The 13,123-nt window shown below is 52.0% G+C and overlaps 5 protein-coding genes across 5 annotated transcripts in view; 1 reads left to right on the forward strand and 4 right to left on the reverse strand.

The window, feature by feature from the left end:
* Positions 1 to 802: 802 nt before the first annotated feature.
* Positions 803 to 2,137, forward strand: A1O9_00334 (peptidyl-prolyl cis-trans isomerase D; the record flags this gene model as incomplete). The annotated part of the gene is made up of 5 exons (XM_013409498.1): positions 803 to 821; positions 877 to 944; positions 995 to 1,004; positions 1,065 to 1,319; positions 1,371 to 2,137. 5 exons carry the CDS (start codon positions 803 to 805, stop codon positions 2,135 to 2,137), a joined length of 1,119 nt encoding a protein of 372 aa, XP_013264952.1.
* A 605-nt stretch (positions 2,138 to 2,742) lies between these two features.
* On the reverse strand, positions 2,743 to 4,428 carry A1O9_00335 (uncharacterized protein; the record flags this gene model as incomplete). The annotated part of the gene is made up of 1 exon (XM_013409499.1): positions 2,743 to 4,428. The coding sequence occupies one exon, from the start codon at positions 4,426 to 4,428 to the stop codon at positions 2,743 to 2,745; it is 1,686 nt and encodes a 561-aa protein (XP_013264953.1).
* A 1,098-nt stretch (positions 4,429 to 5,526) lies between these two features.
* On the reverse strand, positions 5,527 to 7,285 carry A1O9_00336 (carboxypeptidase D; the record flags this gene model as incomplete). The annotated part of the gene is made up of 3 exons (XM_013409500.1): positions 5,527 to 6,641; positions 6,695 to 6,787; positions 6,841 to 7,285. 3 exons carry the CDS (start codon positions 7,283 to 7,285, stop codon positions 5,527 to 5,529), a joined length of 1,653 nt encoding a protein of 550 aa, XP_013264954.1.
* Positions 7,286 to 8,790: 1,505 nt separating this feature from the next.
* Positions 8,791 to 10,828, reverse strand: A1O9_00337 (gamma-glutamyltranspeptidase; the record flags this gene model as incomplete). Its single annotated transcript, XM_013409501.1, has 4 exons — positions 8,791 to 10,104; positions 10,163 to 10,515; positions 10,575 to 10,593; positions 10,649 to 10,828. 4 exons carry the CDS (start codon positions 10,826 to 10,828, stop codon positions 8,791 to 8,793), a joined length of 1,866 nt encoding a protein of 621 aa, XP_013264955.1.
* An 840-nt stretch (positions 10,829 to 11,668) lies between these two features.
* A1O9_00338 (uncharacterized protein) overlaps positions 11,669 to 13,123 on the reverse strand; it is a gene marked incomplete at both ends in the record, with an annotated part of 3,766 nt that continues 2,311 nt past the window's right edge. The window contains one exon of the mRNA XM_013409502.1: positions 11,669 to 13,099. Coding sequence (XP_013264956.1) covers positions 11,669 to 13,099 — 1,431 coding nt within the window. The remainder of the gene's footprint in view (positions 13,100 to 13,123) is intronic.

Genomic DNA, 13,123 nt, shown 5'->3' on the forward strand with positions numbered 1-13,123 from the left:
CCAGCGAGCGTTTCTGATGTTGCGTGTCCATAATGTCGTCAAAGAAGTCGTCATAATTGACTGCTGATGGAGAAGTAGTCTCTATGAAGATGACTTTGGTAAATATGGGTAAGACAGAGGCGGTAGGCCATGCTGCATTTTCGCATATGAGCAAGAGGCACTGATAGTTCGAGCGTGCCAGTGAATAAAGCGTGAGACATGTCTTTAACAAGCACGCATCAGCGTCCCAACTGTGATTTGACAGCTCACAACCGACGAACCTGATAGCTAAGCCACTGCAATATTGAACCCGACCAACTTTTCGAACTTGTAGACTCCTTGATTGATGATCTTCATGAAGCCTCTCTACCTAGTATGTCACGGAAGTCAGGTGAAGACAAGGCACGGCACTTGCCACCTGTCGCTGACAATTTACTCGCAAACAGGTAAGAAACAACGAGGCTGGGGCAAAGCCTCGTGGCAAGAATACGCGCCTCGTCATACCTTCCTCTTCCAGTGACGCTTGGTACACCTTCTCTTTACAGGTGACTACCCCTCACTGGCAACTCTTGGCATGACCAAAAAGCAAAGCCTACCCCTCACCAGGCACCCTGGACTTACAATTGGCTGAATCTCCGTGACCGCTCCCAAGGCTGCGGCTGCGGAAAGAAGATTCAAGAAACATTGGAATTTGTGTGGGCAGGTAATAAATCACAGGTTACCGACAAACAAGTGGTCTCATTCCCTGAACCTTTCATTTCTCCTTCAACTCTATTCCACGCTTCTATCGGTTCTCTAGTATAAAGCTAGCGTCGCTCACATTATGGCAGACTCCAAGAGTGGTAAGGCCCACGTGGGATTCTCTCGCACCCGACCACCAATCTGACAATATTCCAGGAAGGCCGCGTGTCTACTTTGACATCACCATCGGTGGTAGGAAGGAAGGTCGCGTAGTCTTTGAGCTGGTAAGCCGTCCCTTTCGCTTCTTTCTTTCACAACTGACTCATTCCAATAGTTCAACGATGGTACGCTTCACACCCACCACCTTTCCTCTTTTTCCCTCGACTAATCTATCTGCTTCATAGTCGTTCCCAAGACTGCCGAGAACTTCCGTGCGCTATGTACAGGCGAGAAGGGCAAGGGCAAATCCGGCAAACCTCTGAGCTACAAAGGATCGATCTTCCACAGAGTCATCAAGAGCTTTATGATTCAAGGCGGTGATTTTACTAATTTTAACGGCACCGGAGGCGAATCCATCTATGGCGAGAAATTCGATGACGAGAACTTCGAATTGAAGCACGATCGCCCATTTCTATTGTCAATGGCAAATTCTGGTCCTGGTAAGAGGTTTGGAGCGTCGGCCCTTGGACATTGTATTGACGCCTAGTCAGGCACAAATGGCTCTCAATTCTTCGTCACCACTGTCCCTACACCCCATCTCGACGGTAAACATGTTGTGTATGGCGAGGTCATCAACGGAAAGAACATTGTTCGGAAGGTTGAGAATTTGCCCACACAATCAGACAAACCGGCACAGGATGTGGTGGTCGAAGATTGTGGTCAACTCGATGGAGAGGCTTATAGTACAGCCACTCAGAAAGCACCAGATTCGACCGGTGACCCATATGAAGATTTCCCAGATGATCAGGGTGAAGGTTTGAAGGGTGAGGAATATTACAAGATTGCATCGGATCTGAAGGAATACGGCAACAAGGCATTCAAGAGCGGAGATGTCGAGACGGGTATCGAAAAGTACCAGAAAGCTCTTCGGTATCTTAATGAGTACCCAGCAGCCAACGACAACGATCCAAAAGACCTACAGACCAATCTTGACCTTTTGCGATTCACCTTGAACAGCAATTCGGCCTTGCTAGCGAACAAGTCGAAGAGATACGATGAAGCTCAGAAATGGGCAGGGTTTGCCATCGATGCAATTCCCAAAGACGCAAAGGACACAGACAAGGCGAAAGTGTATTTCCGACGAGGACAAGCTCTTGTGGCGACCAAGGATTTGGACTCGGCGTTGAAGGATTTCGAACAGGCGGCTAAGTTGGCACCCGAAGATGCGGGAATCAAGAACGAACTGGCCAAGACGAAGAAGGCCCTGCAAGATAGCATCAAGAAGGAGAAGGAGAGCTACAAGAAGTTCTTCAGCTAGGTGAATTGCGAACATCAACGCCTTGGCCGCAACAGGCCGGAAGCGCACAGGCAGATATCCTCCATTAGAGAATCGGCTTCTCTGGTTGGTCTGTATGCATCTAAAGAGGGGCGGGCCGTCACTCGTAGTTGGAATCGCAAATTGAGTGGAGTGAAGACTCATGAAATAGCCATGAAAGCAGGTCTTATTACTATTCCCACAAGATATACACTGACAATCGGATGAAGTAGTTGCTGGACAGAGAATTCAAAGTCCCCCGCAGAACCAAACCTTCAGTAAGCCGGTTGATCCGTTTTATGGTCATTGACCATGAAATGCGAGTCGTCTTTGTCCTGGAAGGTAACGCCGTAGCGCGAGGGCACGGAGGAGGTTCGGGCGAACACCGATGAAAATTTATTGAGCCAGTAGATGGATAGCTGCAGTCTTAGACCGTCTCGATGATCCTACCTATCGACATGGAAAAAACCGCATAGCCAGCTGGGGGCGTATCATGCTAACATCAACCTTTTCAGCCATACACATCCTCTGGAGTGTAAAGACCTCAGCTCGCCTCAGCCCACCTCACCTCATGCCCAAGCCTTACAGGCACGGGAAAAAAAGATCCGTCAAGGCTGGCTCCTACCATCCGGATTTCCTCCCTCGGGCGCCAAGTTGCCTGTACTCCTGCCGACCTTCATTTCCTCCCTCCAGGTCGACCTCTCCTGCTCCACGACGCCGGGGCCCGAGTACCGGCTGCCATACAGGCCCTGGGCCCAGGCCCTGCCCTGCGCCGCGACGTCCGACGCGCTGTCCTTGTATCGCCTGCGATACCACTTCCCGTAGACCAGCAGATAGTACAGCCTGAACGCCAGCAGGGCGAACCGATCGTTCTCCAGGTCTTCCGGGTACGTGGCGCCCAGGTCCACGGCGGCAGCCAGGCCCGAGATGATGGCGACTTCGTGCGCGTTGACCAGCGTCCAGTTCGCGGCGAAGCGCGTGTGGCTCTTCGCCTGCAGGAACATCAGCCACGGGACCACGAAGACGTAGTGCGTCCAGCTGTGGCAGAGCTGGTGCCACCAGTCGGTGCGGATGATCTTGGACGTGTCGATCTCGCCGTCCGACCACAGGTGCCCGTCGCGCTCCTTGTTGAGGTAGATCGTCTGGAAGACGTGGTCCTCGAACGGCACGTTCTCGGGGAACTGCGCCTGGTAGTTGGTCGTGTCGAAGCACATCTCCAGCTTGCTCTGGTCCGCGTCGTACATCTTGATGTAGTACATGGGCCGGAACCGCGTGCGCGCAAACTCGTTCCGTGAGGCTTGCGATTCTCCGTTCAGGCCGTCGACCGCGAGCGCGTCCGAGTGGAAGTTCTGGTAGTGCTTTTTCATGTAGTTGGCGTCCGAGTGGGTGATGGTCACGTCGTTGGAGAATTTCGCGGCGCCGAGGACTCTCCGTTCGCGCCAGGTCGACGTTTGGGCCAGGATGCGTTTTGCCGTGTCGGCCTGCACGCAGAGGACCATTTCGTCGTAGTGTTCCTTGTAGGGAGCGCTGGCGGTCGGTTCGCCTGTGTTTGGGTTGTGGCCGTCCGGGGCGGGGGTGCGGTTCTTCAGACTCACGAGCACGCCGGTCTTCTGGCCCCGTTTGAGGACGGAGACGAGCTCGGTGGAGAGGCGGACGGTGACGCCGCGTGAGAGCAGGTCCTTGCGCCAGATCGAGTAGAACTCGCTGAAGTTGGGGAACACTACCATCGGAGGCATGTTCGAGGCAACGGATAGTGGATCGGGAGGGTACCACATCCCATAGGTGGGACTGGTACACAGCCGCTCGAGCATCATGGTCGGCGTCTCAGGCGTATAGTTCCCTGTGCCCAGAAATAGAGCTGTCATGGGTAAGGCAATGGTATTCGTGAACTCGTCGGAGAAGCACCACAGCTTGAAGAAATACTTGAGCGGGATCAGGGCGAAGAACACCTCGAACCAGCGCATGAATTTCAAAGCAAACACCAGACGTTTGACTTCCTTCTGGTGGCGTGCAATCAGCTCTGTCGGGAAGACATTCGTCCAGAAGGTCTTGTCCTTGCCGAACGACACCTGCAGGTTGACCGGGTCGGCGTGGAACCCTTGGCGGGCGAACATGGTCAGCGTGTGGTGGAAGATGTAGCTTCCGCCTTGCACGCCTTGGTTGAACCAGCTGGCGCCGTGCCGTTCCTTGTCGAGTGGGATCGAGAATGCCTGTCCGCCGCAGTAGTCGACCGCGTCGATCAGGGTGACGTCGAACTTGTCGGGGTGTTGCGAGAGGTGGTATGCTGTCGACATGCTGGGAAATCTGATTAGCGGCCACAGAGCAATGGACATACTCAGCGCCTTGAGAGGTCTCGCTGATGACTTACCCGCCAGCCCCAGCACCGACGACTAGGACCTTCTTCCGGCCATCTTTCGCGTTGAGAGGTTTCTGCGACATGGTACTGCTGGCGTTGGCAGAGCTTGCCTGTTGTTGCTGCTCAACGTCTTGTCTGAACGCAGCGCTGTCCATTCAAGGAGTGGCCTGGCTCATCTCGATGAAAGAAATGGAGCATGGCATAGAAATGAGCCTATGAGCAGAAGTAATTCTCACTTAAAAGGCATCTTTATTTTTGTTTCATCACCTGTGCCAATTTGTGCTGTGGTGGATAGGCCTACACGAAGTCATGACGGGGTGTAGAAAATGATCGACGTCATCATATCCTGGAACCTGCCCAAAGCCCCCGTCGAATCTGTGGCTGTCAAGCGGACACAGGTACAGTTACTAGATCTAGATCTGAGAGCGGGTTTTGCCGATCATGGGGTCGATCCAGCAATGGGATCTGAGGTGGCATTTCTCTTCATGTTGTCTGCCTCATCATAAGGTCTTATAGGTATCTGCGTTTGAGCAGGATGCTAGTGTAGCGCCTTTCGGATCTGGCTTGAGTCGTCCTATTTCCGAGTGTCGACACAGTGTGGAAGGCATTCGGAATATTGATTTCCCGAGTTCCGGTTTAGGGTGTCCCATTGTCCCTTCGCTCCGCAATCATTCACCGTCCCCAGGGAAGTGCAAACGCGCTTTACATAGACAGAACACATCAAAAATGTTTGCTGGATCGGCCAAAAACAATGGCATTTCTCGATTAGGCAATTCAGACTTCCAAATTCGGAAGAATATATCACATCTTCTCCTCCATCATGCATTCACTCTGTAAAAGTGGATGGACATCTCTTTTACCCGCCCCAACTTAGTACATCTTCACAGGGTATTAACTATATCATCACTACAAACGCGTTGGAAAGGATTCGGACGAAGGATGCTGAAGAAACACCACTTATGACATGTCAAGTTGCTCATCATTAGAAATAACCTTTCTCATAGCCTCACTAGGTAGGTTGGTGGCATCAGCTGAGCTAATAGCTCTCGCCTTGCATCGTTGTGAAAGGACCGACGGTCCCCAGCGTGGGAATCCTACCGAGAAGGAATTCCAGCTGTCGATATGCTGCGCTGGGTGCATACTGAGGAATCATGTGGCCAGAAAGATCGACGGTCACCAAGGTGAAGCCTCTTTCAGTGTGATATTGACCCATGACTCCAGCGCCCGCGAGCGAACCCAATTGATTCTCATACGATGTGCGATAAGGAACGTAAAAGTCATCCCATTGGGACGGCGGGGTGGAAAATCCTTGAGCGTCGTTCCAGGTCATGTTCTGTGTGGCGAGCAATGTGCCGTTCCACAGGAGGATCATGTCCAGAAGGCCGTGGCCGATTATCACTCGGTCGGCTTTTTCGATGACGCCTGGGAGAACGCTCAGAGCGGAAGGGTCAGAGTTGTCGGTCGCATTGACGAAAACGTCGACACTGGTGCATTCGAGCCATTCTTGGACCGGTGCATTAATAGCCTTCTGAACATCGGTCCTGTTGAAGTAGATGAAGGCCCCGTCGGGAACATAGTCGAATGAGCCAGGAAATCCCAAGACGTCCCAGAGCAATGGGCAGGTGGTTGCCACTTGGTAGATATCAAAGCACGGGTTGACCAGTGATATGGCGTTGAACACGGCATCGAATGTATCACATGTGTCGTTGGACAAGTCATAGTTTGGAGGAGTGGGTAAAGGACCCTTGGGAGGGTACACGAGATAGTCGTCCATGAAGGCTGTATAACCACATGCGTCCGCCTGGGCATGCAAATCGGCCACGAAACTGGCATTTAGGTCAAGTAGCGGGCCCCAGAAATCGACAAAAGAGGTGACGGGAATATGCTGCTGAACCACGTCGTAGCTCAAGCTTGGATCGTAAATCATGATGGAGCTGATATTGTAGTAATCGGTGTCGTTGGCATTGAACATCGCGTCCGCAATGTATGGAACGTAGTAACCTGCATAGGACTCTCCGGCAATATAAACGGTGTATCCTTGCATGGCAAAGGTATCGACAAAATTCTTGAAGAAGCCAAGGAATTGTTCCGCCACGTCTTTCTCTGAGGTCGCAGTTGGCGTCCCTTGAGAAAATCCCGTCCCGACAGGTTCTGTGCGCCATTTTCAGTAATGGCCGTAGCAATACCATTCAGGGACAACTGACGCTCGACCCAAACCATGTTTGTCAAGTTGGTCCAGGACCACTGGTTTTGAATTGGTTTGAAGGTTCCATACTGCCACAAGAACGGGCCATTCTCTTTGATTAAGGGTTAGCAAGAGAAGGATGATTGGATGCCTGCTGTAACTCACCTTGAAGAAAGCCTTCAAGTGAACTGCATCCTGGTCCTCCGTTCAACCAAATGAGGATCTCACTACTCGCGGCAGGGTTTATTGAAGGGAAGAACCAGAAGTAGAGCTCGGATGCGTCGGTGGCATTAGAGATGGGCATGAGACCGGCGTATGATTCGCCAATGTCAAAGTCGACTTCTGGAATCGCAGAGCCGTTGACAGCGAATTCTAAATCAAAGTTAGTAGGGCGCTGTTCTTGGGCTCGGTGTGATAACCCACTCTTTGTAGCATCAGTCAGAAAGGAAGGAGCCTGTCGCTTCTTCGGCTGGGGAACAGCAGGAGCAGCAGCTCGAGGGGAGAAACTCCTCTTGATCTCTGGAAGCTTCTTTCCAACATGTTGACCACTTCGTTTGGCAGAGATGAGGGGAATAAGGCCCAAGGCCAAAGCAACGACTGAGAACTTCATGTTCGCAACGACCAGGCGATTGGAATGAGGAGGGACCAGCTTGCGAAAGAGAAACAGGAATCGACCCGTCCGTCGGTGGGTGAAGTGAGTTAATGAAGACTGAGCAGAGCGGAATCAAAATCCAAAAAAAAAAGAGGGAAACAATCAAGCTTCTCTCCAAGCCCAGAGTGAGTGATGCTTGATCACTTTCCAAGCAGGAACCTACCTTGTTTGGGCTTCAATGATGCAGCAGCGACCCACCTCAGAGCGACGGATGTGCACGGGAAGCGATGATTATTCGACAACAGCAGACTCGACCTCGCGTAGGATGCAACAGGCGAGAGCCGACATATGCAGAGAAGGTGAGCTAGAGGAGGGTTGGTTGCCACCAGAGCAAGCAGCCCGGCATACTATGGAGATGAATGTGACGCTGTGAAGGATGGAAATGAAGCGTACAAGGCCCACGGCAGGTAAACTTCAGGAGGATGACGCAGTGTTATCTGGAGGAAGATGCAAGGGTGGCCGAGGTGCCCTGGTAGAGGATAATCCTGGGAAGCCGGCCGGGGGGCGATATGTGGTTGCAATGGAACGATTCGTTGATCCAGTTGATGCAGATGATTCAGACGAGCGTGTGCTTGCTTGCGTGGATAGAGGATCCAGAGATCCAGAGATCCAGAGATGGAGCAGCCCACGTATCGTGCTAGTTGAGTCACCTCGAGGCATAATGCCTCGGTGGTTCAAGTTACTTAGTAGCTTTATCATTGCATAAGCTCCTTGTTGCCTCAGTAGCTGGAGGTTGTTTGCCACGACTGGTGGAACGACCGGAACTGGACGTAGATTGTGCGAGGATACAAACCCGTAGTCATTTCTATCTTTCCTCAGTAAAAGACCCTCGGTGCGCCGTGAGAGGTTGAATAGGGAAGGCTTCGAGAATATACGGTTGATCTTAGAGCTGACCATTCACATGGAGCGGTCGACACCGGGAACCCGAAGCCGGAGACGAAATGATACAGTACGGATACAAGCTGCTAGCCGGCTTAGCCCAACTTGGCTTAGCCCAACTTGGCTTAGCCCAACCTAGCTTAGCCCAACTTAGCTTAGGACTTGACCGTCGACGACGCCCGAGGGCGTCCGGAGGAAGCCCCCTCCAGCCCTCCCCATGCTTCGAGAAGCTTGTCCCCTTCCTGCAGATCGCCTCGTCGACTAGGTCTGTTAAGGGAGCCACTTAACGCTCAGCCAACCAAGTTGCCTGGAAGGGTACATAGTACTGTACCTCGTACTCGTACTGTACCTAAGATAACGCCTTCCCCGCCCGGAGGCATTTCCCCATAAGGCAGGTCGATGTCTATTTATGCACGCAGGTGGTCGAGAGTCTGACAGCTACCAGCGCCAGTTGAGAGTTTTCAACATCGTTCCTGTTATCTGGACCGCAGGCATTGCAACTCGATAATGCCGCGTCTGATTACGAGCTCTAACGTAGCTAAGAATGACTAACGATACTCTGCAAAGTACAGTGAGGACCTGACCTATGCAGGTAAAGCACATCCATCGCCTCTCAAATCACTGCCACCACTGTAGACAGGAATCTTCGTTTCCTCATCGACGTGTCTCCTAATAATCTGCCCTCTTCCAAACCGACCTCGGCCCCAACCACCGACCACCTCGACATCGTGCCCCAGTTGCTTCAGAGCCTTGACCACCTGCTTATCGATGCCTTCCTCGATGTAAATCGTGCCCATACTCATGTCTTCTCCCGCTGCCGACGGCAGGCCGGCGCCCAGGCAGATCCTAGGTGCGTCAAGTGCCTGTTGCGGGTTCATGCCAAATACTTCCATGTTCAAGAGGACTTGCACATGACCTTGTGGTTGCATAAAGCCTCCCATGACCCCAAAGACCGAGTGAAGCTGTCGCTCTGCCCCTTCCCCGTTCGTGAGCATGCCTGGAATGATAGTGTGGTAAGGCCTCTTTCCTCCTTTATAAATGTTGGGATGGTTTTCCGGGCCCAGTTCGAAGTTCGAACCTCGATTTTGTAGTGTGAAGCCACAGCCTTGTGGGATGATGTTCGATCCGAATCCGTCGTAGACCGAGTTGATGAAACTCATCCCATTTCCGTCTTTGTCGGCTACCGCAAAGTAGACGGTGTCGCTGTGGTTTTGAGCCGGACTAGGTTCTCCATTGAGGTGATTCCCAGCTTTGTCCTTTTGAAACAGCTTCGCCCGTTCAGCCAAGTACGAGCGTGACAGTAGCTCTGCTGACTTCACTGGCATGTATTCAGGATCCGTTACCCACCAGGTAGCATCGGCAAATGCAATCTGCAGTGCCTCGATGACTGCATGCAGGTATGGAGCACTGTTGTGGTCTTCCAGTGCGAACGTCTGAATCTTCTTGGTCCGCTCAAGTTCCTCCAGTATGCCGAGTGCCATCAGTGCCACGATGCCCTGACCATTGGGCGGATGCTCCCAAAGCTCCACAAAATGTCCCTCTGATGTCCCATTGCTAACTCTTTGAGCTGCTGTGTTTTTAATGTTCTGGCCACGGAATTTCAGAGATATAGGAGTCGTCTCGTCTGCACCCCGGTTCAAGTGGTCTTCCAAATCAGACAACTCCAAGTGACTACCCAGTTGTTGGAGAACCTCGACAATCGATTTGGCAATCCGACCGGTGTAGAATCCCTTCTTTCCTTCCGTGGCTAGGGTGCGGAAGGTTTTACCAAGGGTAGGGTTTCGCATGATTTCACCCGCTCGTGGAGCTCGAACAAAATGTTCGGCGGTCTTGTCCTTCTTCAGTAGCTCTCTAAAATTGGGAGACGCATTTCTGAGACCCTCTTCGCCCTCTTTCCACTGGAATGCCATGGAGTCAGCTTTCAATAATTTGTGCAACGATAACACATCGACCCACAAATTTGGCAGAGAGCTCGGAGACTGGGAACCCTTCCTCTGCTAGCTCGATCGCCGGCATCAAAATTTGTTCTAGTGTCAGCTTTCCACTGCCAAATTTCTCCACTGTATCGACCCAACCTGCTGCTGCGCCAGGGACAGTCACTGCGAGAGCACTCTTGGTTGGGATTTTGGCTCGAGTGGTGGTGGAAGGAATATCCAGTTCCTTCCTAACTTGTTCGACCGTTGTATTCTTTGCACTTCGCCCGGAACCATTCAGGGCCTGGACCTTTTTGGTCTTTGCATCGAACCACAGACAAAACATGTCGCCTCCTATTCCTGTCGAAGATGGCTCGGTAACATTCAACGCGGCAGCTGCAGTATATCGTTAGGCATGGGGATTGTCCACCAGGGTCAAATCAATTTGAACCTACCAGTGGCCACAGCAGCATCCTATCAAGGCATGTCAATATGGGCAATCCTCATCTCGCTAGGATTGTATACAAACAGCAGCATTTCCACCCATCTTCAATATCCTCTGCCCGGCTTCCGAAGCCAACGGTTGGGTACATGCTACCATACCTTTGGTACTGTGTACAACACTTCTCCGACTAGGAAATTGAACAAACGGCGGGTCTCCAATTGGGAAGATGGCTTGCGCCCTGAAGGTCTTCTCCGTTGATCCCATAATGATGTCGGCGTGTAATGCAGGAGAGTATTACTGCAATGAAAGAAGCGAGGAATGGCAGAATGCGAACAAAGTCAAGCAATGTCGAAATGCGAGCGCAGGCCTAATAATCTGGAGGCTCGACATGTGGCTCCAGTACACAAGGAACCAGGACCGGGTAGGGTTGTTGCCAATGAAATGCGATTCATACAAACATTGCCACCAGTTGAAAGGATGCGTGATTGTTCTGCCGAAGCTCAAAAAAAAACCAACCACCATACTTGAGAGGGGCAGATTTGCTTTACCGTTGACGACGTTCGGAAATGGCCGTCGTGACGCGTGACATTTGAGAATTTGGAGAAGGTGCTGCGTGGGGGAGGAGCTGCTCCGGTCGCACTTGTAGTACCCGGTATGATACAGTGCAATCAATACTGATGGCAAGAGGTGCCCTCCGCACCAGGCCCGAACGTGTAGGAGAATGTTGCGTAATAAGAATACGCTTCGGGAGAGAAGCCCACCGGCATAGAATGCCGATAATACGCGATATCTGAAGCACTGTGACCCAGATCATGACCATCAATCCAAAGGCTATGTATCTTATAATTCATCCAACTCATATCTCGTTACATACTCGTGACACATTAGATATACAAGGATCGGCCTATCTGCCGAATGCCGCCAACAAATGAAAACCTAGCACTTCAAAAGAGTGCATCCCATGCCTCCTAGCCAGACTCCTCTGAAAACCCTGCTCTATTTCCTATCCTGCTTCCAGCTGATACCATATCGCTTGGTTCCTGTTCGTTCCCGTAGTCTATAGAATTTGTTTGAATGATTGATGTATCCCCAGACACCTTGTGATCATGCTCCAACCCGTTCTGGGCGGAAAGCATCCCGAAATTGTACATGCTCGGCGAATGTATCGAATACCTTTTTGAGAAGCCCTGGCCTATCTGTTGAGGGCCGTGAAGTCTCATGGTATTGCCTTTGACTTCTCGAGCTCGAGTACCTTGAGATTTTTGGACGATCCGCGTCCGATCGATGGTGGTGGTGATGTCGACTAGATCCACCGGCCACTTCACCCTCACGGTCCTTGTCCGAGTCGCTCCCTCTCTCTCGCCGTCGATGGCTGGCGCTTCGTGCTCCGTCGTGTTTATCATTGACCCTAACCATGAGAAGGGGCCCCCCTGTGTCGCTCTCACCTGTTCCAATTCTCTTCAATATGGCGGGAATGATCTCTCCAGCATTGCTACTTCCGCTATTGTTCGATCCAGCAAAGCTCGTTCTGCGTCCTGTCCTGCGCCTAGTGTCGCTGGTGGTTTCCGCATCGTCTGGTAGCTCTTTCTCCTTCCCTTTCCTCTTTTCTGCTTTTGCAGCCTCCTCTTGTTCTCGTCGCTGTTTTCGCTCGTTATGAGCCTTGATGCGAGCCTCTCTGTCCAGCCTCTCCCTTTCTCTTTCTACATTTTCTCTTTCCCTTTCTCTGTCCCTTTCAGCTCGGCGCTGCTGACGTTCTTCTTCTTTTTCAGCTGCCTCTTGAGCTTCACGTTCTTTTCGCTTTTCCTCTCGTATGGCCGCCTCCGCAGCTTCTCGTTCCTTCCGTAGGCGCCTCTTCTCTTTGTATTCTTCACTTTCATGTCGGCGATGCTGGCTTTCTTTGGCTTTGGATACTTCTCTGCCAATCGCATTCTCAAATAAACCTGTCTTGTCTTTGGTTCGCTCGAGTTTTGCCTTGTGTCCGTGTAGAGGGTCTTTAGAGTGATGTTCGCGAGTCTCGCTATACCTTCTGTGTGTTCTCCTCCGTCGCTTAGTCGCGACTGAGCCCGCAAGGGCTGCACCAGCTACAATTACCCCCGTCGCTACTGCACCTTCTACTACAGCAGCTTCTGTTTCTTCAGGAGCGGCTTCAGCCTCATCGGGAACTGGAGCCTCTTCTGTAGATGCTTCTTCGGCGGCAGCGGTGACTTCCTCAGGTGCGGAAGCCACTTCAATAGCTAGAGCTTCTTCAGCGGCAGGGGCTTCTTCAGCGGCAGGGGCTTCTTCAGCGGCAGGGGCTTCTTCAGCGGCAGGAGCTTCTTCAGCGGCAGGGGCCTCCTCTATAGGAGGAGCTTCTTTAGCGGCAGCGGTAGCTTCCTCAAGCGCGGAAGCCTCTTCAATAGCTAGGACTTCTTCCACGGCGGAGGCTTCTTCAGCGGCAGGGGCTTCTTCAGCGGTAGGAGCTTCTTCAGCAGCAGGGGCCTCCTCTATAGGAGGAGCTTCTTCAGCGGCAGCGGTAGCTTCCTCAGCTGCGGAAGCCTCTTCAATAGCTAGGACTTCTTC

The sequence above is a fragment of the Exophiala aquamarina genome (genome assembly GCF_000709125.1).
Source record: "Exophiala aquamarina CBS 119918 chromosome Unknown aczIA-supercont1.1, whole genome shotgun sequence".
NCBI lineage: Eukaryota > Fungi > Ascomycota > Eurotiomycetes > Chaetothyriales > Herpotrichiellaceae > Exophiala > Exophiala aquamarina.